The sequence below is a fragment of the Ovis aries genome, chromosome 1 (assembly GCF_016772045.2).
Source record: "Ovis aries strain OAR_USU_Benz2616 breed Rambouillet chromosome 1, ARS-UI_Ramb_v3.0, whole genome shotgun sequence".
In the NCBI taxonomy this organism is placed as follows: domain Eukaryota; kingdom Metazoa; phylum Chordata; class Mammalia; order Artiodactyla; family Bovidae; genus Ovis; species Ovis aries.
In genome coordinates this window covers 109,056,294-109,083,204 of record NC_056054.1, presented here as the reverse complement: position 1 = coordinate 109,083,204, position 26,911 = coordinate 109,056,294, and the positions used below count along the sequence as shown (strand labels likewise).

At 38.4% G+C, this 26,911-nt stretch overlaps 2 protein-coding genes across 2 annotated transcripts; one reads left to right on the top strand and one right to left on the bottom strand.

Moving 5' to 3' along the window:
• Positions 1-5,393: 5,393 nt before the first annotated feature.
• LOC101110891 (olfactory receptor 10K1-like) lies at positions 5,394-6,335 on the bottom strand. The gene has a single exon (XM_004002639.3). The coding sequence runs from the start codon at positions 6,333-6,335 to the stop codon at positions 5,394-5,396; it is 942 nt and encodes a 313-aa protein (XP_004002688.1).
• Positions 6,336-22,421: 16,086 nt separating this feature from the next.
• Positions 22,422-23,366, top strand: LOC101115423 (olfactory receptor 10T2-like). The gene has a single exon (XM_004003695.2). The coding sequence runs from the start codon at positions 22,422-22,424 to the stop codon at positions 23,364-23,366; it is 945 nt and encodes a 314-aa protein (XP_004003744.2).
• Positions 23,367-26,911: the final 3,545 nt, after the last annotated feature.

Sequence of the window (26,911 nt, the reverse complement as noted above, 5' to 3'; positions counted from 1 at the left end):
AAAAAATCTACAGCACCACAGGAGCATTGGTTGGCCCTGGATAGTCGCCTCCCCTCCCGCCACCCGCCCCTCCTCCCCGCGCCACTCGCTGGCGGCCACCCCCTCGCCGGTCACACACCCCATGCCTGGTGCTAAACCATTAGTGTAGGACCTGCTTCTGGGTCGGGTTTTGTATGCAGCAGAGCAGCTCCCTCACTGCAATCTATTGAAAGTCAGCCCTTGACACAAAGGTTTGTAAGGAAAAAAAAGAAATTTAGAACAAAGGAATAAAATAATTCAGAAGAGGAAGAAACACTTTTAACAACAACAAAAAAATGTTTTTAAAAATCTACAAGCAATAAATGCTGGAGAGGGTGTGGAGAAAAAGGCACCCTATTACACTGTTGGCAGGAATGTAAATTGATACAGCCACTATGGAAGACAGTATGGAGATTCCTTAAAACACTAGGAATAAAACCAACAAGTGAAAACTGAAAGCAAAAATCACTCAGTCGTGTCCGACTGTTTGTGACCCATGGATTATACAGTCCATGGAATTCCCCAGGCCAGAATACTGGAGTGGGTAGCCTTTCCCTTCTTCAGGGGATCTTCCCAACCCAGGGATCAAACCCAGGTCTCCCACATTGAAGGCAAATTCTTTATGAGCTGAGCCACAAGGGAAGCCCCATATGACCCAACAATTCCACTACTGGGCATATACCCTGAGGAAATCAACATTGAAAACAACATATTTACCCCAATATTCATTGCAGCACTACAATAGCCAGGACATGGAAGCAACATTGATGTCCATTGACAGATGAATGGATAAAGAATCTATGGTATATATATATATACAATGGGCTATTACGTAGTCATAAAAAGGAACACACTTGAGTCTGTTCTAATGAAGTGGATGAACCTAGAGCCTATTATATAAAATCAAGTAAGTCAGAAAGAGAAAGACAAGTATTATATATTAATGCATATATATGGAATCTAGAAAGATAGTACTGATGAACTTATGTGCAGGGCAGCAATGGAAACACAGACATATAGAACAGATTTGTGGGCACAGTAAGGGAAGGAGAGGGTGGGGTGAATTGGGAAAGTAATATTGAAACATATACAACCATATATAAAATAGGTACCCAGTGTAAATTTGCTGTATGACACAGGGGGCTCAAACCTAGTGCTCTGACAACCTAGAGGGGTGGTATGGGGGGTGGCAGGTGGGAGGAAGATCAAGAGGGAGATGACATTTGTATACCTATGGCTGATTCATGTTGATGTATGGCAGAAACCTACACAATACTGTCATTATCCTCCAATTAAATAATGTTTTAAAAATTAAAAAGACAAAACAAAAAAAGAAAGTGAAGGAATAGCTCAGAATATCTTGAAATATGCAACTTATATAGAGGAGAGGAGCTATTTCACAGAGAAGAAGGAACCCAAGGAAAAACATAGGGGAATACAGAATGACACTTGAAGCACCAGCAAACAGTTGATTAGCATCAGAGGGCTTAACTAGGCATGTATGAGAAATGAATAACAATAATCTTAGAAATAATAATGTCAGAGTGGTAGGCAGAGACTAGGTGATAAATTCTTGCTAACAGAGGCTTCTTGGTTTTATTCCATAGGGCAAGGGAACTCATCAAGGGTATTTCCACAAATTTTCTGGTCATTAAGGAAGACTAGCTCTCCAACTTATTATATTGTCTCAAAACCTTTGTTTAGATTATCTGAGATATTTCAGCAATGATGCAATGTTAGTAACTTCCCGGAGGATAATCAATAGGTATGATGTGCAGGAATGAGCATGCGGGTAAAGAGAGGAGAGTACAGGGAATAATTGCATGCAAATAGGAAGGAGACTCCATAATGAGGTTGTAACCTCAAACAAAAGAGGAACAAAGTGATCCCAAGGAAAGCATAGACATTTCAATATGTAGGTTGAGGTGAGTGAATCAGAAACTGAGAAGGGCCACCAAGGATAGCTACAGAGTGTTGTGTTCATGAAAGAAAAAGTTGTTAGGAGGAGAGGTAAGGGGAGACAATCAAATTATCTTCTATTTTTCCATGGAACTAGACAATGATGTCCTAAAAAAATAAAACAGCCAATTATTCTACTGGCATAATGGGTTTATTTGAGAACAGCAGAGAACTGCAATTTGGGGTAAACATGCTATAGCAAAAACTATAGGCAAGTCTAAGAAAGAAATGAGAGAAGCATTACTTTGTTGGCAAAAAAGTGGAAGTTGGAAGGGGTTGTTTTGAATGAAATTACACTGAAGGAATTACACTGAAGGTCCATCTAGTAAAAGCTATGGTTTCTCCAGTAGTCATGCACAGATGTGAGAGCTGGACCATAAAGAAAACTAGCACCGAAGAATTGTTGCTTTTGAACTGTGATGTTGGAGAAGACTCTTGAGAGTACCTTGGACTGTAAGGAGATCCAACCAGTCAATCCTAATGAAAACCAGTCCTGAGTATTCACTGAAAGGGCTGATGTTGAAGCTGAAACTCCAATACTTTTGCCACCTGATGAGAAGAACTGACTCATTAAAAAAGACCGTGATGCTGGGAAAGATTGAAGGCAGGAGGAGAAGGGGACGACAGAGGATGAGATAGCATCATCAACTCGATGAACATGAGTTTGAGCTAGATCCAGCAGTTGGTGATGGACAGGGAAGTCTGGTGTGCTGCAGTCCATGGTGTAGCAGAGTTGGACATAACTGAATGACTGAACTGGCTGACACTGAAGGAAACAGAGAGTTTAGAAAGGTACAGGACTACCCGTTTGCTGGATTTATTGCTGGACAAGGAGAACTCTTCTTGATGGGGTCTGTAGTTGATGCTTTTCTATAGGGGTCTGTAACTGATAACCATGCAATGTATGAGGACTCTCACTTCAGGCCTCCAGCTCCATTTTAGTTGAGATTTCCCTCCTACACTGTTTATGGGAATGTGAATTGGTACATCTACTATGGAGAACAGTATGGAGGTTTCTTAAAAAACTAAAAATAGAGTTACAAAATGATCCTACAATTCTACCTCTGGGCATACATCCAAAGAAAACCAAAATATAAAAAGATACATCCATCACAATGTTCATAGCAGCACTATTTATAGTAGCTAAGACTTGGAAGCAACAAAAATATCAATCTAATAAATGTGTATAGGATATGTGGTATAAATAAAATATGTAATGTAATATTACTTAATTATAAAAAACAATGAAACAATGCTATTTTCAAAAAATTGAATGGACCTAGAAATTATTATGCTAAGTGAAGTAAGTCAGACAAAGACAAATATCGTATGAGCTCACTTGTATGTGGAATCTATAAAAGAAAAAAAGAAAAAGACCCAAATGAACTTACTTACAGAACAGAAACAGACTCAGATAGAGAAAACAAACTTAAGTTACAAAAAAAGAAAGGGGATGGATAAATTAGGAGGTTGGAATTAACATTTACACAGGTCTGTATATAAAATAAATAACCAACAAGAACCTACTGGATAGAACAGAGAACTACCAATATTTTGTAATAATCTATGTAGGAAAAGAATATGGACAAAAAAAAATGTGTGTGTGTGCTTAGTCACTCAGTTGTGTCTGAATCTTTGAGACCCCATGAACTATAGCCTGCCAGACTCCCTTGTTCATGGGATTCTCCAGGAATGAATACTGGAATGGGTAGCCATTCCCTTCTCCAGGGGATCTTCCTTCTGGAGGAGGGTGTGGAAACCCACTCTAGTATTCTTGCCTGGAAAATCAGCAAGGAGAGAGGAGCCTGCCAGGCTACAGTCCATGGGGCAGCAAAGAGTCAGACACAACTGAGTGACTAAGCACAGCAAAGTACATATATAAATACATATGCATGAATCAATGTGGTATACACTTTAAATTAACACAACATTGTAAATCAACTATACTTCAATTTAAAAATGAGGCTTATTCAGAATTCCCTAGCAGGCCAGTGGTTAGGACTCCACTCTCTCACTGCTGAGGGCCTGTGTTCAATCCCCAGTTGGGGAATTAAAGTCCTCCAACCTGTAAAAGGAGTATCTCAAGGCTGTATATTGTCACCCTGTTTATTTAACTTATATGCAGAGTACATCATGAGAAACACTGGGCTGGAGGAAGCACAAGCTGGAATCAAGATAGCCTGGAGAAATATCAATAACCTCAGATATGCAGATGACACCACCCTTATGGCAAAAAGTGAAGAGGAACTAAAGAGCCTCTTGATGAAAGTGGTAGACGGGAGTGAAAAAGTTGGCTTAAAGCTCAACATTCAGAAAACGAAGATCATGATATCTGGTCCCATTACTACCTGGGAAATAGATGCGGAAACAGTGGAAACAGTGTCAGACTTCATATTAGGGGGCTCCAAAATCACTGCAAATGGTGAGTGCAGCCATGAAATTAAAAGACGCTTACTCTTTGGAAGGAAAGTTATGACCAACCTAGATAGCATATTGAAAAGCAGAGACATTACTTTGCCAACAAAGGTCCGTCTAGACAAGCCTATGGTTTTTCCAGTGGTCATGTATGGATGTGAGAGTTGGACTGTGAAGAAGGCTGAGCACTGAAGAATTGATGCTTTTGAACTGTGGTGTTGGAGAAGACTCTTGAGAGTCCCTTGGACTGCAAGGAGATCCAACCAGTCCATTCTGAAGGAGATCAGTCCTGGGATTTCTTTGGAGGGAATAATGCTGAAGCTGAAACTCCAGTACTTTGGCCACCTCATGCAAAGAGTTGATTCATTGAAAAAGACTCTGATGATGGGAGGGATTGGGGGCAGGAGGAGAAGGGGACGACAGAGGATGAGATGGCTGGATGGCATCACTGACTCGATGGACGTGAGTCTGAGTGAACTCCAGGAGTTGGTGATGGACAGGGAGGCCTGGTGTGCTGCAATTCATGGGGTCGCAAAGAGTCGGACATGACTGAGTGAATGAACTGAACTGAACTGAACCTGTATAGTGAAGTCAAAAAACAATTTTTTAAAGTGAGGTTTCTGCTAAATAAAGTTTGCCAGACGACACACACACACACAAAAAAGTGAGATTTCCTTTATTCTATTTCACAATTTGAATGTATAAAGATACTCACCTCTGCTGATGTATATACTTTCGAGTAATCAAACTTCATAGCAGTGAAATATAGTGAAATTTGTTCTTTAACTGAGTGATTATTTCCCTCATCTGCACAGACCTCTTAGAGTATCACTGATGGTAGAAAGTCAAAATATCTTAACTTCTCTGAGCTTCATTCTTCTAATATGCAAAATATTCTTATGGTAGTGTGTCCTACACTCAGTTGAGAAACTGCGTGAAATGCACATATTACCTGTCACATAAAAGGCACACAATTGGCTGAATAGTGAGAACTTGGCTCTTTAATTAACAAGACATGAAGTTTGGGCCATTGTTCTTTGAAGAGCTGATTTGAATTCCTTATTTCTCAGGCTGTAAATCATTGGGTTGAACAGTGGTGTGAGGATGGTATAAAACACAGATATTAGGGTGTCTTGACTTGTTGAGTAATTGGATTTGGGCCTTAAGTAAATGAAAGAGGCACAACCATAATGAACAGTTATCACAATGAGATGAGAGGCACATGTAGAGAAGGTTTTGTATCTTCCAACAGATGATGGGATTTTTAGAATGGCAGAGATGATGCGGATGTAGGAGACCAGGATAAGTAACAGGGGAATAATCAAGGCAAATACACCAAGCACAAAAACGACCAACTGACTGAGGTAAGAATGATGCGATGCCAGCTTGAGGACAGGAAAGATGTCACAGAAGAAGTGGTGTAGTTGGTTGGATGAGTGAAAGGGCAGGTGAAATACCAAGGATGTGATGATCTGTGCGACAGTAAAGCCACAGGCACAGGCAGCAGCCACTAGTCCCACGCACACCCCATGCCCCATGAGCAGTGTGTAGCGCAGAGGGTCACAGATGGCCACGTAGCGATCATAACCCATGGCTGCCAGCAGGAAGGAGTGAGAGCAACCTAGAAAGAGGAAGGAAAACATCTGGATGGCACAGCCCAGGAAGGAGATGGTCTTCTTCTGGGCCAGCAGGTCAACCAGCATCTTGGGTACAATGACAAAGGTATAACAAGTCTCAGAGCAGGAGAGAACACCAAGGAAGAAGTACATGGGGGTGTGGAGGGCTCTGTCCAGCACAATGGTAGAAACGATGATGGCGTTGGTGCCCAGCATGAACAAGTACACAAGCAGGAAGACAGCAAAGAGCAGCTGCTGCAGCCCAGCCAGAGATGAGAAGCTGAGGAAGACAAACTCTGTCACTAAGGTCTCATTGGCCCACTCCATGGTCACTGCTATACAGGAGAGCTGGGGCCAGAGCCACAGGCCAGGATGCAGGGATGGAGAAAGGCATGGGGAACTCAGCACAAAGTCTGCAGGTGGCAGGAATCTCCAGATGTTTGATGGAACTCATTCATTCTCTCCAAAATTGTCTGCCAAAATAAGAATTAAGGCTAAATATGGAACAGAATAATTGACAATCTATGAGTAGACTTTTCCCAAGGCTATAAACATGTTGTCTCTTAAAGGAAGGAATAGGAAATACCTGATTTTTTTTCTGTGTGTCTTAATTACAAATTATTGTGGTTTTTTGCTCACTACAAGCCCAAGGAAGCCAACTCTCCAAAAGTGAAAAATATGGATGGTTAACTTCAGCTATCTGAACTTGATCAGACTATGGAATAAAGAATGAGTAGTGTTCAGGCAGCATGAGCCAAGGGTAGAACAGATAACATTAGTTTAAGCAAATATTCTTTTTCAGGAAAACGAGAATCACTAAGTTGGTACTTGATGCCATTAATAAAGAAGTATTTACATTAAAAAAAAAACAGAGAGACTCGTTAACTGTGGCGTTTTGCAACACTCTTCACTTTTCCTATTATGCACATAATTGTTCTAATTCACTTCAATCATGTCCAACTCTTTGAAACCCTATGGACTGTAGACCCCAGGCTTCTCTGTCCATGGGATTCTTCAGGCAAGAATACTTGAGTGGGTTGCCATGCCCTTCTCCAAGGAATCCTCTCAACCCAGGAATCTAACCCATATCTCTTATATCTCCTGCACTGGCAGGCGAGTTGCTTTACCACCTGTGCCACTTGGAAAGCCCACTATAGGTGCCTCAGAGAAACACAGAAAATTAGAATGTTACAAAAATAGATAAGAACTTGTTACAGAGTGTGAGAGAGAATGGGAAAATTGAGCAGTTTTCCAAATTTCAACCCCTGACATAAACCATAGGTTATACATTCTATATATTGATAAGTCAATAAGATTCCTTTGAATAATTTGCTACTAAACACAGTTTGAAAACTGCTAGAAAGGGTTATTTGTAAAGTAATTTTTAGCTCTTATATCTGAAAGTTTTTCCCAGTGTTTCCCACTGGCCAAGCCTAAGAAGTAAGAAAGTATTCTCTGGATGCAAAATAACCTAGCATGTATTGGTTGTGTCTCAGTTCAGTTCAGTTCAGTCTCTCAGTCGTGTCTGGCTCGTTAAGACCCCATGAATCGCAGCATGCCAGGCCTCCCTGTCCATCACCATCTCCCGGAGTTCACTCAGACTCATCCATCGAGTCAGTGATGCCATCCAGCCATCTCATCCTCTGTCGTCCCCTTCTCCTCCTGCCCCCAATCCCTCCCAGCATCAGAGTCTTTTCCAATGAGTCAACTCTTCGCATGAGGTGGCCAAAGTACTGGAGTTTCAGCTTTAGCATCATTCCTTCCAAAGAAATCCCAGGGCTGATCTCCTTCAGAATGGACTGGTTAGATCTCCTGATGAACTATGGACTGAGGTTCGTGACATTTTACAGGAGACAGGGATCAAGACCATCCTCATGGAAAAGAAATGCAAAAAAGCAAAATGGCTGTCTGAGGAAGCCTTACAAATAGCTGTGAAAAGAAAAGAAGCAAAAAGCAAAGGAGAAAAGGAAAGATATAAGCATCTGAATGCAGAGTTCCAAAGAATAGCAAGAAGAGATAAGAAAGCCTTCCTCAGTGATCAATGAAAAGAAATAGAGGAAAACAACAGAATGGGAAAGACTAGAGATCTCTTCAAGGAAATTAGAGATACCAAGGGAACATTTCATGCAAAACTGGGCTCGATAAAGGACAGAAATGGTTGTGTCTAGTGCTTATTTATATACTTTTCAGTTTATTTGTATGATTTTATATCATTTTTATTGAAGAATTATTTGCATCTGCTACCACTTTTTTTTTTTAATTTATTTTTTGCGTTTTCCTAGTCAATAGCAAAGACCCTAAGTTAAATGATTGGAAATTTCTGAAGTTCATTGTATGTATTGCTAGAATCTAAAGGTAATAAGTTTTGTTCTTTCTTAATTACTAGAAACTGGTCCTAAGCTTAGTAGGTATAATTATTCATTTATTTGAAGTTAGTATTAGAATACTCATATACACTTGTTTTAGAGCTCTTTAACACAAATAATAGAAAATTTTTCATCCTGTAACCAAAAATATATTTCTGTTATATATAAGTATAAAGAATGTGTATACTATGTTTATCCCCATTGTATACATATATACATGTATACTAATTATATGCTTTCTGTATCAAGAAACACAAACTAATGAGACAGTTTCCCTATAGAATGCTTCTACCTTTACAAATGAATTTCCATCTATTCCACAACACTGAGGGAATCTCAATGGTGATCATTGTTTATCCTTGTCATATCACTTTCCCAAGATCTTTCTGGATCTCCTTTCAACTGATCTATATCTAATCCCCATTATGAATCTTAAGTAGACCCCAGAAGTTAAAATGACCTCTACCTTAGAATGATTCTTAAATAATGCCTGTTGTTGACCCACTATCTGGGCAAACCCCCACCCCCCCCAAAAAAAAACCAACAACACCTGGACTACTTGTCCCCCAGATTCGTGAAGGCAATTGATTTCAGTTAAGTGGATTTTTATGTACTGTTAGTATAATCCTATAATCTGAATGAGTTATATGACTGATATATTTGCCTTTTCATGGTGTATAGAGACCCACTGGCACAGTGTATCTGAGAAGGCAGGCCCCTCTGCTCAAGAAGACATCAAAGACCACCACAGTGTATTGTATCAGCACTAAGGATAGAAAGATATGCAAGCAGAAGAATAAAAAGATCATCTAGCCAAATACCTGCTGGCTATAAGATTAAGGTAAAAGATCCCTTAATTTGGATTTAGATTTACATTTCCAGTCTAGCTTAGTGTGACTTTGGGCAAAGTTCTTGGATATTCAGTCTCTTTATTTTAAAATTAAAGAGAACAGGGCAATAACTATAATAAACAGTTAGCGTGCATAGAATGTACTTAAGCAGAGGCTCCTTGCATGATATTACACAGGAGATTTTATTTAGGCTAGCAGTTGAGTACTGACCCTTACCAGTCTTTTCAATTCATTGATTCCAAGATCTTCCAGGTAGATGACTCTGCAAGTCCCCTTATAAGATTCCAGAGCCTATAGATGGAATTCAGGTTATGATCCTTAGAGATGACCCTTCCCCACCTTTATTTTTCTAAGCCCTCAGATACTCCACAGGGATTTTATGTAGTTTAGATTTAAATAGTGATTCTGTATTTGAGGATAGTGTATACCTCAAAAGAGAGAAAATATATATATTTTTAAGATGCAATACTTTTGAGATATTCAAATATTTATCTTTAGGGAAAGTATAAATCAATTAGCTGAGAGAAATTATAGACAGTCTCAGATAGCAAAGAAGTGAATTTTTATATTCTTAAGTACACATGAACATCCTGAATTTGCCTTATTAAAATGAAATTTAAGTTTCAGTTTTCAATTATAGCTAAAATCATATATCCATGAGTAGATGGAAGAAAGAGAACTTGAGATTTGATAAGTGTTGTTTCATTTGATCCATAAGCCAGTCATACTAAAAAACAAAAGAAAGGAAAAAGAGAGGAAGAAATGAAACAAAGAAAGAGGAAGAGAGAGAAAAGAGAGAGAGAGAAAGAAAGGAAGGAAACAAAGAAGGAAGTGGGAAAGAAAGAAGGAAAATCTAGTGGGAACAAAAATGATCCAGAGTAATCATCAAGAAAAATTTAGAAAACTATACAGATATAGAACTATACTATACAGTATAAAACTATACTATGCATGTTAGTTTTATAAAACTAACATGTTCAGTCACTCCTGGTACCTCAGTTAAGAGCAGACCCTGGTTCTCCTTCTTACCCCTGCCACTTGCCAGAATTGCAGTGGGAGGTCATAAGCACTACTCCTCACCAAGATCTAGACCCCACAAAGCCCCAGACTAACTAGATCATTATTCCCACTTTTGAGCAAGTACCTACACTGCTCTCCTCCTTTCAGCTCAGACAGAAGCAGCTATTCAGTATCTGGAATCCCTTAGGAAAGGAGATTCTTAAGCCAGAGATCAGACCTGAGAAAATAACAGCAAAAGAGAGTGAATCTGCCTTGAGACAGAAACTCTCCTCTATGTCAAGAGAAGTAATCTCTATCTAACAGGAACCTGTTTGTCCAGCAAAAGTCTCAATCTTGAGACGTTCTGGTTCATACAATTCTTTGAATCACACAGGATGTGGTTATTAGAAGCATTCACTATGATCACTGGACTCCTGAGGCCTGATCTACTACCCTGAAGACTTTTCCTTAAGGTTAATTAGAAGTCAAACTTATGCTAAAAAAAAAACAACGTTACCAGTTTTTCAAAGATATCCTTAGTGAGGAAACTGGGGAGCAACAGGCATGAACATAATTAGCCCACATCAGAATTGGATGTTCACTCTATCTCTGATGGATTCTGAAAAAAAAAAAAGAGAGAAAATCACTGCAATCTGATTTATAATGCTGAAGACCAAGTGGACACTTTTCATAGAATTTTAAATCAAAATATTAGCATATTTATCTAGTGATTCTCAAATTTAGTGTTTATAAGAATAAAAGGAGGGCTTAATTACAAATTCATATTTTATATTCTTGATCATAAAAATTATAGTCAGGAATACTGAGGTGATCCAAAAAATTCTAAATTTTTAACAAGTAGTTTTGTATTTAATGGAGCATTATCATTAATGCTTGTTATCTTACAAATAATGCTTACAGTTTAAAATAAAAGAAATGTGTGGATAAAAAAATAATTATATTAACCTTCTGTAATAAGTCAGCAGTGGCCACAGGACTGGAAAAGGTCAGTTTTCATTCCAATCAAAGAAAGGCAATGCCAAAAAAGGCTCAAACTACCACACAATTGCACTCATCTCACACTCTAGTAAAGAAAAAGTTGGCTTAAAGTTCAACATTCAGAAAACTAATACCATGGTGTCTAGTCCCATCATGTCATGACAAATAGATGGGGAAACAGTGGAAACAGTGTCAAACTTTATTTGGGGGGGCTCCAAAATCACTGCAGATGGTGACTACAGCCATGAGATTAAAAGACGCTTACTCCTTGGAAGGAAAGTTATGACCAACCTAGATAGCATATTGAAAAGCAGAGACATTACTTTGCCAACAAAGGTCCATCTAGTCAAGGCTATGGTTTTTCCAGTGGTTATGTATGGATGTGAGAGTTGGACTGTGAAGAAAGCTGAGCACCAAAGAATTGATGCTTTTGAACTGTGGTGTTGGAGAAGACTCTTGAGAGTCCCTTGGACGGCAAGGAGATCCAACCAGTCCATTTTAAAGGAAATTAGTCCTGGCTGTTCATTGGAAGGACTGATGCTGAGGCTGAAACTCCAATAATTTGGCCATCTCATGTGAAGAGTTGACTCATTGGAAAAGACTGTGATGCTGGCAGGGATTGGGGGCAGGAGGAGAAGGGAACGACAGAGGATGAGATGGCTGGATGGCATCACTGACTCGATGGACATGAGTCTGGGTGAACTCTGGGAGTTGGTGATGGACAGGGAGGCCTGGCATGCTGTGATTCATGGAGTCGCAAAGAGTGGGACATGACTGCTACTGAACTGAACTAAATAATTATTAGCCTTCTGAACTGAATTATATTAGCCTTCTGTAGGTTTGAGGCTTCCTTTGTGGCTCAGCTGGTAAAGAATCCACCTGCAATGCAGGAGACCTAGGTTCAGTCCCTGGGTTGGGAAGATCCCCTGGAGAAGGGAAAGGCTACCACTCCAGTACTCTGGCCTGGAGAAGAGCGACTGAACTGAACTGAACTGATAATCCATGGGGTCGCAAAGAATCGAACACAACTGAGTGACTTTCACTTTTCACTTTCTGTAGGTTTAATTTAATAATATCATAAAATACATTTTCCCAATTTAAATGTATAGTTTAATGAGTTTTGACAAATGCATATATCTGAGCAACAACCACCCAATAAGGTTACAGACCATTTCTTCAACCCAGAAGAGTTTCCTTCTATTTTTTGTGGTCAGTTTCACTGAGTCCTGGCACAAGAGAAATAGTAACCTTGTTTTCTGTTGATACAGATTGCTCTTTTCTAAAATTTACTATAAATGGAAACATGCAGATTACTCAGTTTTGCCACATTTTTTTTCACCTACCATGTTTTGGAGACATACTGTTTCATAAGAATATTCAATTTTTGTTAATTAATATGGTTGTTGGTTAAAGTATCCCATTTATTAATCATCATGATTTGTTTACTTGTTGACCTGTTGAAAGACATTTAGATTATTTCCCGTTTGAGGCTAATAGGAGGAAAACACCTATGAATATTAGTTTCTATAATCTCATGTAAAACATATGTTCATTTGTGTTTGGTGAGTACCCATGACTAGAAAGGCTTTTTAGTTGTTTATACACTGCCAAACCATTTTCAGAGAGGTATCATGATTAATTCCCATCAGCGATGTATTCCTATATCAGTGTTTTCACATCCCAGCCAACTCTTGGTGTAGTCAGTCTTTTAAATTTCTTAAGTGTGATATTTTACTTCACTTTGATCAGGTTTTTTCTTGAATATTAATTATGTTGATCATTTTTCATGTGCTTTGGCTATTTGTACATCTTGTTTTGTGAAGTATGTATTCATATGTTTTATTATGTGTTAATTTTTGTTTGTTTGTTTTTCTTTTTTGTCTTTGTATTCAGACATTGTGATCTGAATACAAGTCCTTTATTAGATATATACTTTGTAAATATTTACTCCTACTATATGGTTTGTTTTTCTATTAATCATGCCTGTTTTTTTTTTTTTAATCGGACACAGCTTTACACTTCTCTGTCAGTTTCTGCTGTACAGCAAAGTGAATCAGCTATTCGTATATGTGTGTTAGTTGCTCAGTTGTGTCCAACTCTTTGTGACCCTATGGATTGTAACCTGCCATACTCCTCTGTTCATGTAATTCTCCAGGCAAAAATACTAGAGTGGGTATCCATTCCCTTCTCCAGAGGATTCTCCCAGCCCTGGGATCAAACCCAGGTCTTCTGTATTGCTGGTGGATTCTTTACCATCTGAGCCACCAGGGAAGCCTTCGTATATCTCCTGTTTGGGGGGTTTCCTTCCCATTTAGGTCACCACAGAGCATGGATTAGCGTTCCCTGTGCTATACAGTAGGTTCTCATTAGTTATCTATTTTATATGCGGTATCAAGAGTGTTATATGTCAATCCCATTCTCCCAATTCACCCCATCACCTATCCCCTCTTGGCATCCGTAAGCTTGTTCTCTACTTCTGCATCTCTGTTTCTGCTTTGCAAGTAAAATCATGCCTTTTATGAACAGTTTTAATAAAATATAATTTTCACACCATAAAATGTATACTTTTGAAGTGTAAAGTTCAGTGGTTTTTAATATATTTACAGAGTTGTCCAATAATCAAATGTATGTAATTGCAGATTTGCAGATGTTTTTAATATTCAGTTCAGCTCAGTTCAGTCACTCAGTCGTGTCCAATTCTTTGTGATCCCATGAACTGCAGCACGCCAGGCCTCCCTATCCATCATCAACTCTTGGAGTTCAATCAAACTCACGTCCATCAAGTCAGTGATGCCATCCAGCCATCTCATCCTTTGTTGTCTCCTTCTCCTCCTGCCTCCAATCCCTCCCAACATCAGAGTCTTTTCCAATGAGTCAACTCTTCGCATGAGGTGGCCAAAATATTGGAGTTTCAGCTTTAGCATCAGTCCTTCCAAAGAACACCCAAGACAGATTTCCTTTAAAATGGACTTGCTGGATCTCCTTGCAGTCCAAGGGACTCTCAAGAGTCTTCTCCAACACCACAGTTCAAAAGCATCAATTCTTTGGTGCTCAGCTTTCTTCACAGTCCAACTCTCAAATCCATACATGACCACTGGAAAAACCATAGGCTTGACTAGATGGACCTTTGTTGGCAAAGTAAGGTCTCTGCTTTTCAATATGCTATCTAGGTTGGTCATAACTTTCCTTCCAAGGAGTAAGCCTCTTTTAATTTCATGGCTGCAGTCACCATCTGCAGTGATTTTGGAGCCCAAAAACATAATCTGACACTGTTTCTACTGTTTCCCCATCTATTTGCTATGAAGTGATGGGACCAAATGCCATGATCTTAGTTTTGTGAATGTTGAGCTTTAAGCCAACTTTTTCACTCTCTTCTTTCACTTTCTTCAGGTGGCTTTTGAGTTCCTCTTCACTTTCTGCCATAAGAGTGGTATCATCTGCATATCTGAGGTTATTGATATTTCTCCCAGCAATCTTGATTCCAGCTTGTGCTTCTTTATTGATATAGCCTAAATTATCATTATTTTTCTTATTATTCTTTTTTACTTTATCCTGTCTAATATATGTCTACTTCAAGCTGCAGACTATTTCCTATGCTTTATTATGAAATGTATGTTTTTGACATTTTCATGCACATTCAATATTTCCTTATTTAGTACGTTGAAATAACTTTTCAATCCTCATTTAAATTCCTTGACAGCTTCATTGAAAATGTATTGACCTTATATTTACTGTACTATTTCCATTGTGTACATTCTGTTACATTGACTCATGTGTCTATACATTTTCATTTTTAATATAAAAGCATAATTGAAGATTAACAATCACTGAGATTCCTTACTACCCCAGAGGTAACCATTTTTTATCATTTTGATGATTTTCTTCCAGTGTCTACATATCTCTTTAACTGAAATAAAATTGAACCACTACATTAGTTCCAGATGTGCAACATAATGAGTTGGTATTTCTCTACAATACAAAATAGTCACTATATTATGTCTAGCTACTGTTACCATACAAAAATATTACAGCATAAATAACTATATTCCCTATGTGTATATTTCATCCCATGACTCATTTCTTTTGTTACTGGAAATTTGCACTTCTTGATCTCTGTCACTTATGCCAAATCTCTATTCTTGTGCCAGTACAAGTTGGTCAACATTGTGATACAGTATGCATTGAAATCTGAGTCATCTATTTCTAAATTGTGCTTATATATAGTAAATATTTTATCTCTTCTAAATTATTTTGGTTATTCTATATGGTTTCAATTGCCATATAAATTTTAGAATCAACTTGTCGATTTCTAGAGAAAGGCATGCTGAGATTTATATTGTACTTGGGGCAGGAGGAAAAGGGGATGACAGAGGATGAGATGGTTGGATGGCATCACTGGCTCAATGGACATGAGTCTGGGTAAACTCTGGGAGTTGTTGATGGACAGGGAGGCCTGCTGTGCTATGGTTCATGGGGTCGCAAAGAGCTGGACACAACAGAGCGACTGAACTGAACTGAATTGATGACCCAGCAATCCCATTCCTAGGCACATCCCCTGAGGAAACCAAAAATGAAAAAAACACATGTACCGCAATTCTCATTGCAGCACTGTTTACAACAGCTAGAACATGGAATCCACCTAGATGTCCATTGACAGATGGATGGAAAAAGAAGTTGTGTTACATATATACAATGGAATGTTAGTCATAAAAAGGATGCATTTTAATCAGGTCTAATAAGATAGATGAACCTACAGCCTAGTATACAAAGTGAAGTAAATCAGAAAGAGAAAAATCATACACTAATGCATGTATATGGAATCTAGAAAGATGGTACTGATGAATTCATTTGCAGGGCAGCAATAGAGAAACAGACATAGAGAATAGACTTATGGACACAGAGGTGGAGGGGAGGAAGGAGAGGGTGAGATGTATGGAGAGAGTAACATGGGAACTTACATTACCATATGTAAAATAGATAGCCAATGGGAATTTGCTATATGATTCAAGGAGCTCAAACAGGGGCTCAATAACAACCTAGAAAGGTGGGATGAGGTGGGAGATGGAAGAGAGGTTCAAGAGGGAAGAGACATATGTATACCTATGACAGATTTATATTGATATCTTGCAGAAAACAGCAAAATTTTGTAAAGCAATTTTCCTTCAGTCAAAAAACAAATTACTTAAAAAAAAAAACACACTTTCTAGGTTTGACATAGCTATTCTTCCAAGGAGAAAGCATCTTTGAATTTTGTGGACACAGTCACCATCCACGTTGACTTTGGAGCCCAAGAAAATGAAATCTGACACTGTTTCCGAATTTTCCCCATTTATTTGCCGTGACATGACAAGACCTTTTATTGTTCTTTATATATTCTGAATACAAGAAATCCTCTGTCTGATATGCATTGCTAATATTCTCTCCCAATCTGTAATTGGCCATTTCATATTCTTAATGGTGTCCTTCAAAAAGTAAAATATGTTACTGTTAATATTTTGATAAAATCTAATCTATTTTTATGTTTTGGTTTGCACTTCTGTGTTCTTTCTAAGAAAACTTGCATTAGCATCGCAAACAATTTCTCTTAGAAGTCTCATTATTTTAATGTTTATACTTAGGTATATAATCACTTCTCAGTTAATTTCCTATATGAAAAGTTCTACATTTATTTCTTTACATGAGTATATCTATTTTCTGGCATTACTCAACGAAAAGATTTCTCTTTCTTCATTGAATTGTCTCACACCTTTGTTGAAAATCAATTGACCACATCTATGTAGATTGTGACTTACTTTTAAGTTTTGTTAAAACAGTTAGATAGTGGCATTTACTGATATCTAGTTTATCCTTATGACTAAGGCATGCTTTTTGTTTCTTTATTGACCATCCCAAGTTTTCTATGATGTTTTCTGAATCTAGCTAGTTGGATCTCAAACATCTCCCAACTGCAAGTGAGTTATAGGAACTGTGTAACTTAGCCTCCTTGTAGGTCGTTGTTTAATCTTATAGAGTTTCATACTATGCCTAAGCATTTCAGTATGCAGCTCATTATGAAAAGGTACCCATATGGATATTTATGAAATTCTTCCTCTAAATTGCCCCAACTCCTTGGTATTTTGCACCACAAAGTATAGCCACTTTAGCTTCCCAAAACTCATTTCACTCTCCTTAGCTCAGCAGTACTACTGTGCTTTCCTTGGATTCTTTCTGTAAAATGGAAATAGTATTACCTTGGGTTTCCTAGGTGGTGCAGTGGTCAAAGATCTGCCTGCCAAGGCATGAGACACAAGAGACATGGGTTCAATCTCTGGGTCAGGAAGAGTCCCTGGAATAAGAAATGGCAATGCACTCCAGTAATCTTGCCTGAAAAATTCCATGGCTAGAGGAGCCTGGTGGGCTACAGTCTGTGGGGTTGCAAAGAGTTAGACATGACTGACTGAGCACACGTTGTCTTACCTGATGGGGTTATTATAGACAAGCTAATGAATAGATATGATAGCTGCATAGTGAATGTTCAAAAAATTGCTATCAGTATTAGATTTGCAATGAGAAATGAGTAGAAAGGAAGGCTTAGTGTTATAGCCCTACAGCCCTGTAGAGCTCAATTTAAATAATTCTTGCTCCTTAATATCTGTCTCTTTCTCCACAGAAGTCAGATAAACACTGGAGCAACAAGACTTCTTTTCATTAGCCCATATCACACATACACCAATTGAGAACCTTATATTTTTTCATAATTAGAGATTAAAACAAGAAATTCATGATTTCTTCTCTCTTTACATAGAACAAAACTCTTGAATTCTTCAGGAAGAGGAATATTCCTGGAAGGAATAGATGTCTAAGGGCAGTTTTACAAGTCTGAGACACACTGTTTTTGCTGCTGGATGTGAAAATCATGCTGCCCCTTATTAATGTTACAGCACCTTGTAATTACCCTCTTTTAGCCTTCTTTGTCTTCTGGAATTCTTCTCTCTCTCTCTCTCTCTCTCTCTCTCTCTCTCTCTCTCTCTCTCTCTCTCTCTCTCTCTCCACCTTCCTCTCTAAATACTGTTATTTTCAGACAGAAGACAGTATACTGTTTTAAACTTTCTAAGAATAAGGAAATCACCTGAAACAATTGCAAAATATCCACAGGCTCCATGTCAAATATTTCTAATTCAGAGTATCCTGAACAGAACCCAGCAATAGGCATCTTCACATGCATTTCAGAAGGCTCAAGTCTATGTGGTCCAAAAAACTACTATTATCATGTTCTATGCCACCCTCATCTTTGTGAAGTCTTCCTTGTCAAACAGTTATCAAGTACCTGGAACATCATCAATATTTAAAACATACTGATTTAATAAATGAATTAGTGGATGTATAGATGAATGTCACACTGAAAAATGTATTTAAGAGATGAATCTAGCAGAGAAGTGTAGAAAAATAATTTGTGCTCTCTCAGAATGCAGACATAACTAAGACACATAAAGCAGGAGAGATAGAGAAAATACTATCTGGCCTATTCTATTAGCAAACTTGAAGGAGAAAGAGGAGGCTACATGAATTTTTTTTTTTAATGGCATTTACTTAATTCTTCAAAAAAGTCCATTTATATCCAGATTCTATAAGGCTAATTAATGATTAAGGGCTTATTAGCAAGTGAAAACTTTAGTCAAAATAAATTATATATTAAAAACATAGTATTCAAACTATATATCTCCTATATAAATCAAGTAAAGTAAATAATTTATTTGATTTATTTTTACAACTTATATTAATGCCAAGAATCCAAGGGAGTAACTCCCTCAAAGGCATTTATCCCCTGGAGTACCCTAACTCTATAAGACCCAAGGATTTGTTGGAGCTTCTGCCATCAGGAACACAAAGCAGCTAAGACTGCATCTGTCCACTTAGCTCTAGCTCAGCTAGAAAGCAGAGGTTTCTTTCATCTTTAAAGACTAATCTTAATGCCTAGATTTTCCTCCAGCCAGTTCTGGAAAAATATACTGCATGATGTTCTCACAAATTTCTCCATTCCTCTCCTTCTTTATACTTTGATGGGATATACAGGATAAAGAAAACTGAGATTGTGACAGAACTCTGTAAGTGCTTCATTTGTATTATAGTTGTAGAACAACTCTTTTCTTTTAGAAATATCATCTTTCCATCAAACTGTATAAATATATTGGGAATCAAAGAAAGATTCAAAGGCAGAAGGGCTGGTGAGAACCATGCACAAGTGCAGTGGGTCATATGATCAGGATCCACAGAGAAACACAGGGACAGAAACCATATGTGGAAGGCAGAGATCCAGCTGAAGAAAGTACAATCTGAATATGGAGAAAGACTATAGTTAGAAAAATATTTTAAAATATAAAACAAAAATGGGCTTCCCTGGTAACTCAGCTGGCAAATAATCCCCCTGCAATGGAGGAGACGCCAGTTTAATTCCTGTGACAGGAAGATCCCCTGGAGAAGGGATAGGCTACCCACTCCAATATTCTTGAGTTTCCCTGGTGGCTCAGATAGTAAAGAATCTGCCTGCAGTACGGGAGACCTGGGCTCGATCCCTGGGTTGGGAATATCCCCTGGAGGAGGGCATGATAACCCATTCTTGTATTTTTGTCTGGAGAATTCCCAAGGACAGAAGAGCCTGGCAGGTTGCAGCCCATGGGGTTGCAAAGAGTTGGACATGACTGAGCAACTAAGCACATACGCACACAAAACAAAAATGTTCCTAAAATGACTTAAGGTAGGAAAAATAATAAGGAAATGCCTGAAGAGCAGGACAGATATACACTTTAACAAAAAGGGGAAAAATGTATCTGCTGTGTTGAAAGTGGAAGAATAAAAGTTAGGCATAAATGGAAGTGTGAAAAATGCTGCCTGTGTGAGGATCACAGGGAGTAAAGAAGATATTGATCAATTTCCTACTCCCAGTAGTGCATAAGCACACAGTACAAAAGAAATATTGAAAATATTAAAAATAGGATTCTGGTTAATTAGAAGATACAGTCTTGCAGTGGGTAGTTTAGGATATTTGGGATACAATCTCACCTTTACTGTTAAGTAGCTATGCAACCTAGATCTTCACATTTTATTTTTTTGGGACTCCATTTCTTTATAACATGAAGGGGTTGAACTAGATACTAACAGCTAGCACATCGAATACTAATGTCAGTTAGAAACATAGCTGTGAAGATTTGGTACTCACAAAAATGTTTTATTTCTGCTATTATTATTACTGCTATTTCAGATGAAAACCTGAGGCACATGAAAGCAATTTCTACAAGCTCATAAATCTAGTAGATGACAAAGACATGTTCCCAGTCTAGGCAGTCTAGCTCCATAGCCTACACACTTCTGGCTTCACTATGCTTGCATTCCAGCAAATGATCCCAGAACAGACTGACAGAGATGTAACTGCACATAGTAATCAAACCTCAGAACTACTCAACAAAGCCTTTTAGGAGATAAATAGTAACATGGGATTTTGAAGGACTGATGAACATGAATTGTGATGGTTAAAAAATTGTGAGAAAAAGAAAAGCAATTTTTTATTGGCAAAGATAGAAACTTATGATGTGTGATGATGTAGCCTAGCTAAAGAGTGATAAAATGATAAAATCTGATAAAATGACCTGAGATAGTGATTAGAACAGATAATTCAAGATAATCATGGGGAAATAAGAGAACTAAGAATTTAAGAGGAAAATAAGACCCATAAAGGGATATGATAATTTTATTCCAATAACAAGAAGGCTGTCATTTTTTTTTTAAGAATGAATTTTCTTGTATCTTCAAAGAACAAATCAAGACCAAAGAGTGGAAGTTTTAAGGAGCCATAGTTCATCTCACAGTAAGGAGACTGGCCAATTAAGCCATCTAGCAAGAGAACAGTCTGCTTTGTGAGGTAATAGACTCCTTTAAACTGGAACTTGACTACTGTGATTGGACAACACATATTTAAAATGTTTATATACTTAGGTGCAGATTAAGAAAGAAGACTCCAGTTCAGTTCAGTCGCTCAGTCATGTCCAACTCTTTGTGACCCCATGAACAGCAGCACACCAGGCCTCCCTGTCCATTACCAACTGCCGGAGTCCACCCAAACCCATGTCCACTGAGTCAGTGATGCCATCCAACCATCTCACCCTCTGTCATCCCTTTCTCCTCCTGCCCTCAACTTTTCCCAGCATCAGGGTCTTTTCAAATGAGTCACTAGTGTAAAGGTTTTAGAATTAAGTTATTTCTGAATCAAATCACAGGTGTCCCACAGAAAATGGTGAGGCTTTTTCTGAGAACATTATGGAGGCATCAGAGATTGAGGCAGTGGTCAAGAGAGTGAAGGTGTCAGCCCAAGAATGGGCATGCTCTGAGCGTAACTTGAGCTTTAGCTAGATTCTTAATCCCAAATTACAATGACAAGAGAAATCCCATTATATGAGATCATTCTAAGCCCATCTCAAAGGTTTCATGACTAATCATAAGCAAATAAATCTCAACACTTCAGTATATGTAAGCAAGCAGTATTTGTCTCAAGTATATGAGGGACTAGAGAAATGACTTTTCAATTGTTTTTTCTAGTTCATACTTTCATAAAATTGCTTTGAAGATAGGTGATTTCCAGGACTGTCACTCTCATGTGGGTTAAGCGAATGGTTTAATCTTTTTGAAATTCAGTTTCCATAAACTCACAGGTTTAGATGAGATGACTTTAAGATCACCTCTTGATTTAACACATTATGTATGAAGCTTTTATGCCGATAAGAAGACAGAGAAATGGAAACAACTTACAAAAATGAAAACAATGTCTTCAGATATCATTGAACTGGGGATTTTCTTATGCCACTCCTCCTCAAGCCTACTGCTTTCTCCTTGCCCCTTGATCAATGTGCTTAACTTGTTTGTTACTCATTTTTTCAGATCAGTATTGTCAATTTTGTAGAGAAACACAGACATGGTCTATTCTGGGGCATTCACTTCTTTTTTTTTTTAAAGATCTAATATTTTATATATATATATATTTTTTAATTTTTACTTTATTTTACTTTACAATACTGTATTGGTTTTGCCGTACATTGACATGAATCTGCCACGGGTGTACAAGAGTTCCCAATCCTGAACCCCCCTCCCACCTCCTACCCCATATCATCTTTTGTCAAATTCATTCTTTTGCCGGTTGCAGAACGTCTGAGTCTGATTTGCAGTGACCAATGAAAAGGCAGAACCAGAGCATGATCACCGAGTTCATCCTTATAGGCTTCTCTAACCTAGGGGATCTGCAGATCCTTCTCTTCTTTATCTTCCTCCTGGTCTACCTGACCACTCTGTCGGCCAATGCCACCATCATGACGGTCATTCGTCTGGATCGGGCTTTGCACACTCCTATGTACTTCTTTCTCTTTGTCCTCTCCTGTTCTGAAACCTGCTACACCTTGGTCATTGTACCAAAAATGCTGACCAACCTGCTTTCCACAGCTCCAACTATTTCATTATCTGGGTGTGTGGCCCAGCTCTATTTCTTTGTGGGCTTGGCTTGTACCAACTGTTTCCTAATTGCCGTAATGGGCTATGATCGCTACGTTGCCATCTGCAACCCTCTCAACTACACACTCATTGTCAGCAGAGCCACCTGCACACAGCTGGTTTTAGCCTCAAGCTTCTGTGGTTTCCTGATCTCTGTGGTTGTCAACGTCCTGGTGTTTAGTATACCCTTCTGTGCCTCCAATCGGATCAACCACTTCTTCTGTGACATTTCCCCTGTCATAAAACTGGGCTGCACAGACACCAACCTGAAGGAAATGGTTATCTTCTTCCTCAGCATTCTGGTGTTGCTGGTTCCCTTAGTGCTGATCTTTATCTCCTACGTCTTCATTGTTTCCACCATCCTCAAGATTTCCTCAGTAGAGGGGCAGCGTAAGGCCTTCGCCACCTGCGCCTCCCACCTCACAGTGGTCATTGTCCACTATGGTTGTGCTTCCTTTATCTACTTGAGGCCCACATCCCTGTACTCCTCAGATAAGGATCGGCTTGTGGCAGTGACCTATACAGTGATTACCCCACTACTTAACCCTCTTGTCTATACACTAAGAAATAAAGAAGTAAAGACAGCTCTGAAAAAGGTTCTCAGTAGGTACTTGCTTTCCAAAACTGTATAAGTTGCTATATCAGGAAAATTATATTCACCAAAGTATCCAGGATATGATGCCAATAAACATAGTTTTTGTTTAAAAAAGAAAACAAGGAAGAAGGTAGTGTTATTTTTATTGGAAAGACCTTTCTGTTTGCCCTCTCTTCACAGTACAGTTTGTACCATTTGGTCTTCAGAAAGTTATGTGAATGTGGCAACTTTCAAAGACCCAATCCATGCTGTTATTGAACATTTAAAATGTCAATTTTCTCATAAATACTATAAATACTGCATTATTTCTCGGAGAATGCCAAGTCTGTTAATATTCTTCCTACACTGAAGGAAACAGTAGAGAATGTTGTTTAAATGTCTGAATGCTTTGGAATATTTTTTGAGGTAAAAGCAATATTTACAATAAAAATTATAGGCAAAAAGAATAATTCATTTATGGAGAGATGAGTTCCATGAGGCTAATGGTAAAGCAGAAAACATGGATTTTGGAATCATAAAGACCTAGGTTTGAATATTGATTTGAATCATTGTCCAGCCAAATGCCATGGGTCAGACTTAACCTTTCTCATGGTCAGTTATTCCCTATGTAACGTGACATCTTTAATGCCTTCTCGTTTGGGCTTTGTAAGAACTAAAGGAGTTAATAGATGCAAAACAATTTGGTGCTCTTCTGACAGAAAGCGTTAAAAATTGCTAGTTTTTTCCCACCTCCCTTCATTTTCCTTTCTTTATTCCATAAACTAGAATCGCAATAACATCAGTTGCAGGGTGAAATTGAGTTGACCATCCAAGAGTTCTTTTGTGAATCTGTCAATATGAGCAAAGTATTAAACTAGGTATTGTAGGAAAAGAGTAATAAACTATGGTTCCCTCTTTCTTTCATGCTTCACTATAAGAAATAACCAAATGGTAATCACTTAATATAGGTGAATTACACTTATTTGCATGACTATTTTTGTGGATTTTGTTAAAGATGTGTGCCAATAAAGCAACATAATTTTATATGAACCTAATTTCTTAAGTGTTCATTTCTCAGCCTTCCAATTGAGCAGCATGTAATAGGAGCTCTTACTTGGGTATGTGGATGGGGGTAAAAGTTGAAGGGTCACATAACATAGATCTAAAAATAAGTTTCCTATGTGAGCATGTACCTATAACTTAAATTATATAAAATGGAAATAAATAAAACATTGTTTACAGAAGAATTAAATCAGGAATGCCCTATGGTATATATAGCTTGTCTTTTTATGACTGGCTTATTTCACTTAGAGAAGGGAGAGTTGTTATTTAATGGTTACCATTTCAGACTTGAAAAATGGAAGTGTCCTGGAGATCTGTTTTATAACAATGTGAATATAGTTCATACTACTGAACTACACACGTAAAAGTGGATAAGATAGAAAATTTTATGTTATGTCTTTCTTACAATAAAAATAGGTCTTGTTATGTGTCAGCAGGTTATGTTATGGTTTGCTGTTTTGAGCTGGGCTCAACATAGTAACTCTGCTTCAAGTTTCACATTCGTTGGATTTGACCATTTGGGAAAGGTTGGAATTAGATTTGCATCAGTTATTTTCATTCCAGATACCAGGTCTAAAAGGACTGGGAGAGTTCATCTAATGCTGGTAGCAGAAAACCTGCAATGCATTTTAAAAAATTATTTATTTATTTTAATTGGAGGCCAATTACCTTACAATATTGTAGTGGTTTTTGCCATACATTGACATGAATCAGCCATGGGTGTACATGTGTTCCCCATCCTGAACCCCTCTCCCACCTCCTCCCAATCCCGTCCCTCAGGGTCATCCCAGTACACCAGCCCTGAGTGCCCTGTATCATGCATCCAACCTGGACTAGTGATTTGTTTCACATATGGTAATGTACATGTTTCAATGCTATTCTCTCAAATCATCCCACCCTTGCTTCTCCCACAGAGTTCAGAAGTCTGTTCTTTACATCTGTGTCTCTTTTGCTGTCTCGCATATAGGGACATTGTTACCATCTTTCTAAATTCCATATATATGCATTAATATACTGTATCGGTGGTTTTCTTTCTGACTTACTTCACCCTGTATAATAGGCTCCAGTTTCATCTACCTCATTAGAACTGACTCAAATGCATTGTTTTTAATAGCTGAGTAATATTCCACTGTGTATATGTACCATAGCTTTCTTATCCATTCATCTGCTGATGAACATCTAGGTTGCTTCCATGTCCTAGCTATTGTAAACAGTGCTTCAGTGAACATTGGGGTACATGTGTCTCTTTCAATTCTGGTTTCTTCAGTGTGTATGCCCAGCAGTGGGATTGCTGGGTCATATGGTAGTTCTATTGTCAATTTTTTAAGGACTTTCCATACTATTCCATAGTGGCTGTATTATTTTGGATTCCCACCAACAGTGTAAGAGGGTTCCATTTTCTTTGCATCTTCTCCAGCATTTATTGAAAAAATGTGCAATACATGTTTTGATCAAGTGGCTCAGATGGTAAAGAATCTGTCTGTAGTACAGGAAACCTGGGTTCAATCCTTGGGTCTGAAAGATCCCCTGGAAAAGGGAAAGGCTACCACTTCAGTATTCTCGCCTGGATAATTCCATGGACAGAGGAGCCTGGTAGGAGACAGACCATGGTGTCTCAAAGAGTCAGACACAACTGAATGGCTAACAATACTTTGAAACCGGCAAACTATCCCTCCGCCTATACTTCATTGGCTAACAGAAATCCCAGTCGGTTCAGTTCAGTTGCTCAGTCATGTCTGACTCTGTGCAACCCCATGGACTGCAGCACACCAGACTTCCCTGTCCATCACCAACTCCCAGAGCTTGGTCAAACTCATGTCTGTCATGTCAGTGATGCCATCCAACCATCTCATTCTCTGTCGTCCCCTTCTCCTCCCACCTGCAATCTTTCCCAGCATCAGGGTCTTTTCAAATGGGTCATGTTTTTGATTCAGGTGGCCAAAGTATTGGAGTTTCAGCTTCAACATCAGTCATTCCATTGAACACCCAGGACTGATATCCTTTAGGATGGACTGGTTGGATCTCCTTGTAGTCCAAGGGACTCTCAAGAGTCTTCTCCAACACCACAATTCAAAAGCATCAATTCTTCAGCTCTCAGATATTTCTATGATCCAAATCTCACATCCATACATGACCACTGAAAAAAACCATAGCTTTGACTAGATGGACCTTTGATGGCAAAGTAATGTCTCTACTTCTTGATATACTGTCTAGGTAGGTCATAGCTTTTCTTTCAAGGAGCAAGCGTCTTTTAATTTCATGGCTTCAGTCACCATCTGCAATGATTTTGGAGCCTAAGGAAAGGAAGTCTGTCACTGTTTCAATTGTTTCCCCATTTATTTGCCATGAAATGATGGGACCAGATGCCATAATCTTCATTTCTTGAATGTTGAGTTTTAAGCCAGCTTTTCACTCTCCTCTTTCACTTTCATCAAGAGGCTCTTTAGTTCCTCTTCACTTTCTGTCATAAGGGTGGTGTCATCTGCCTATCTGAGGTTATTAATATTTCTCCAGGCAGTGTTGATTTCAACTACCTTTCAT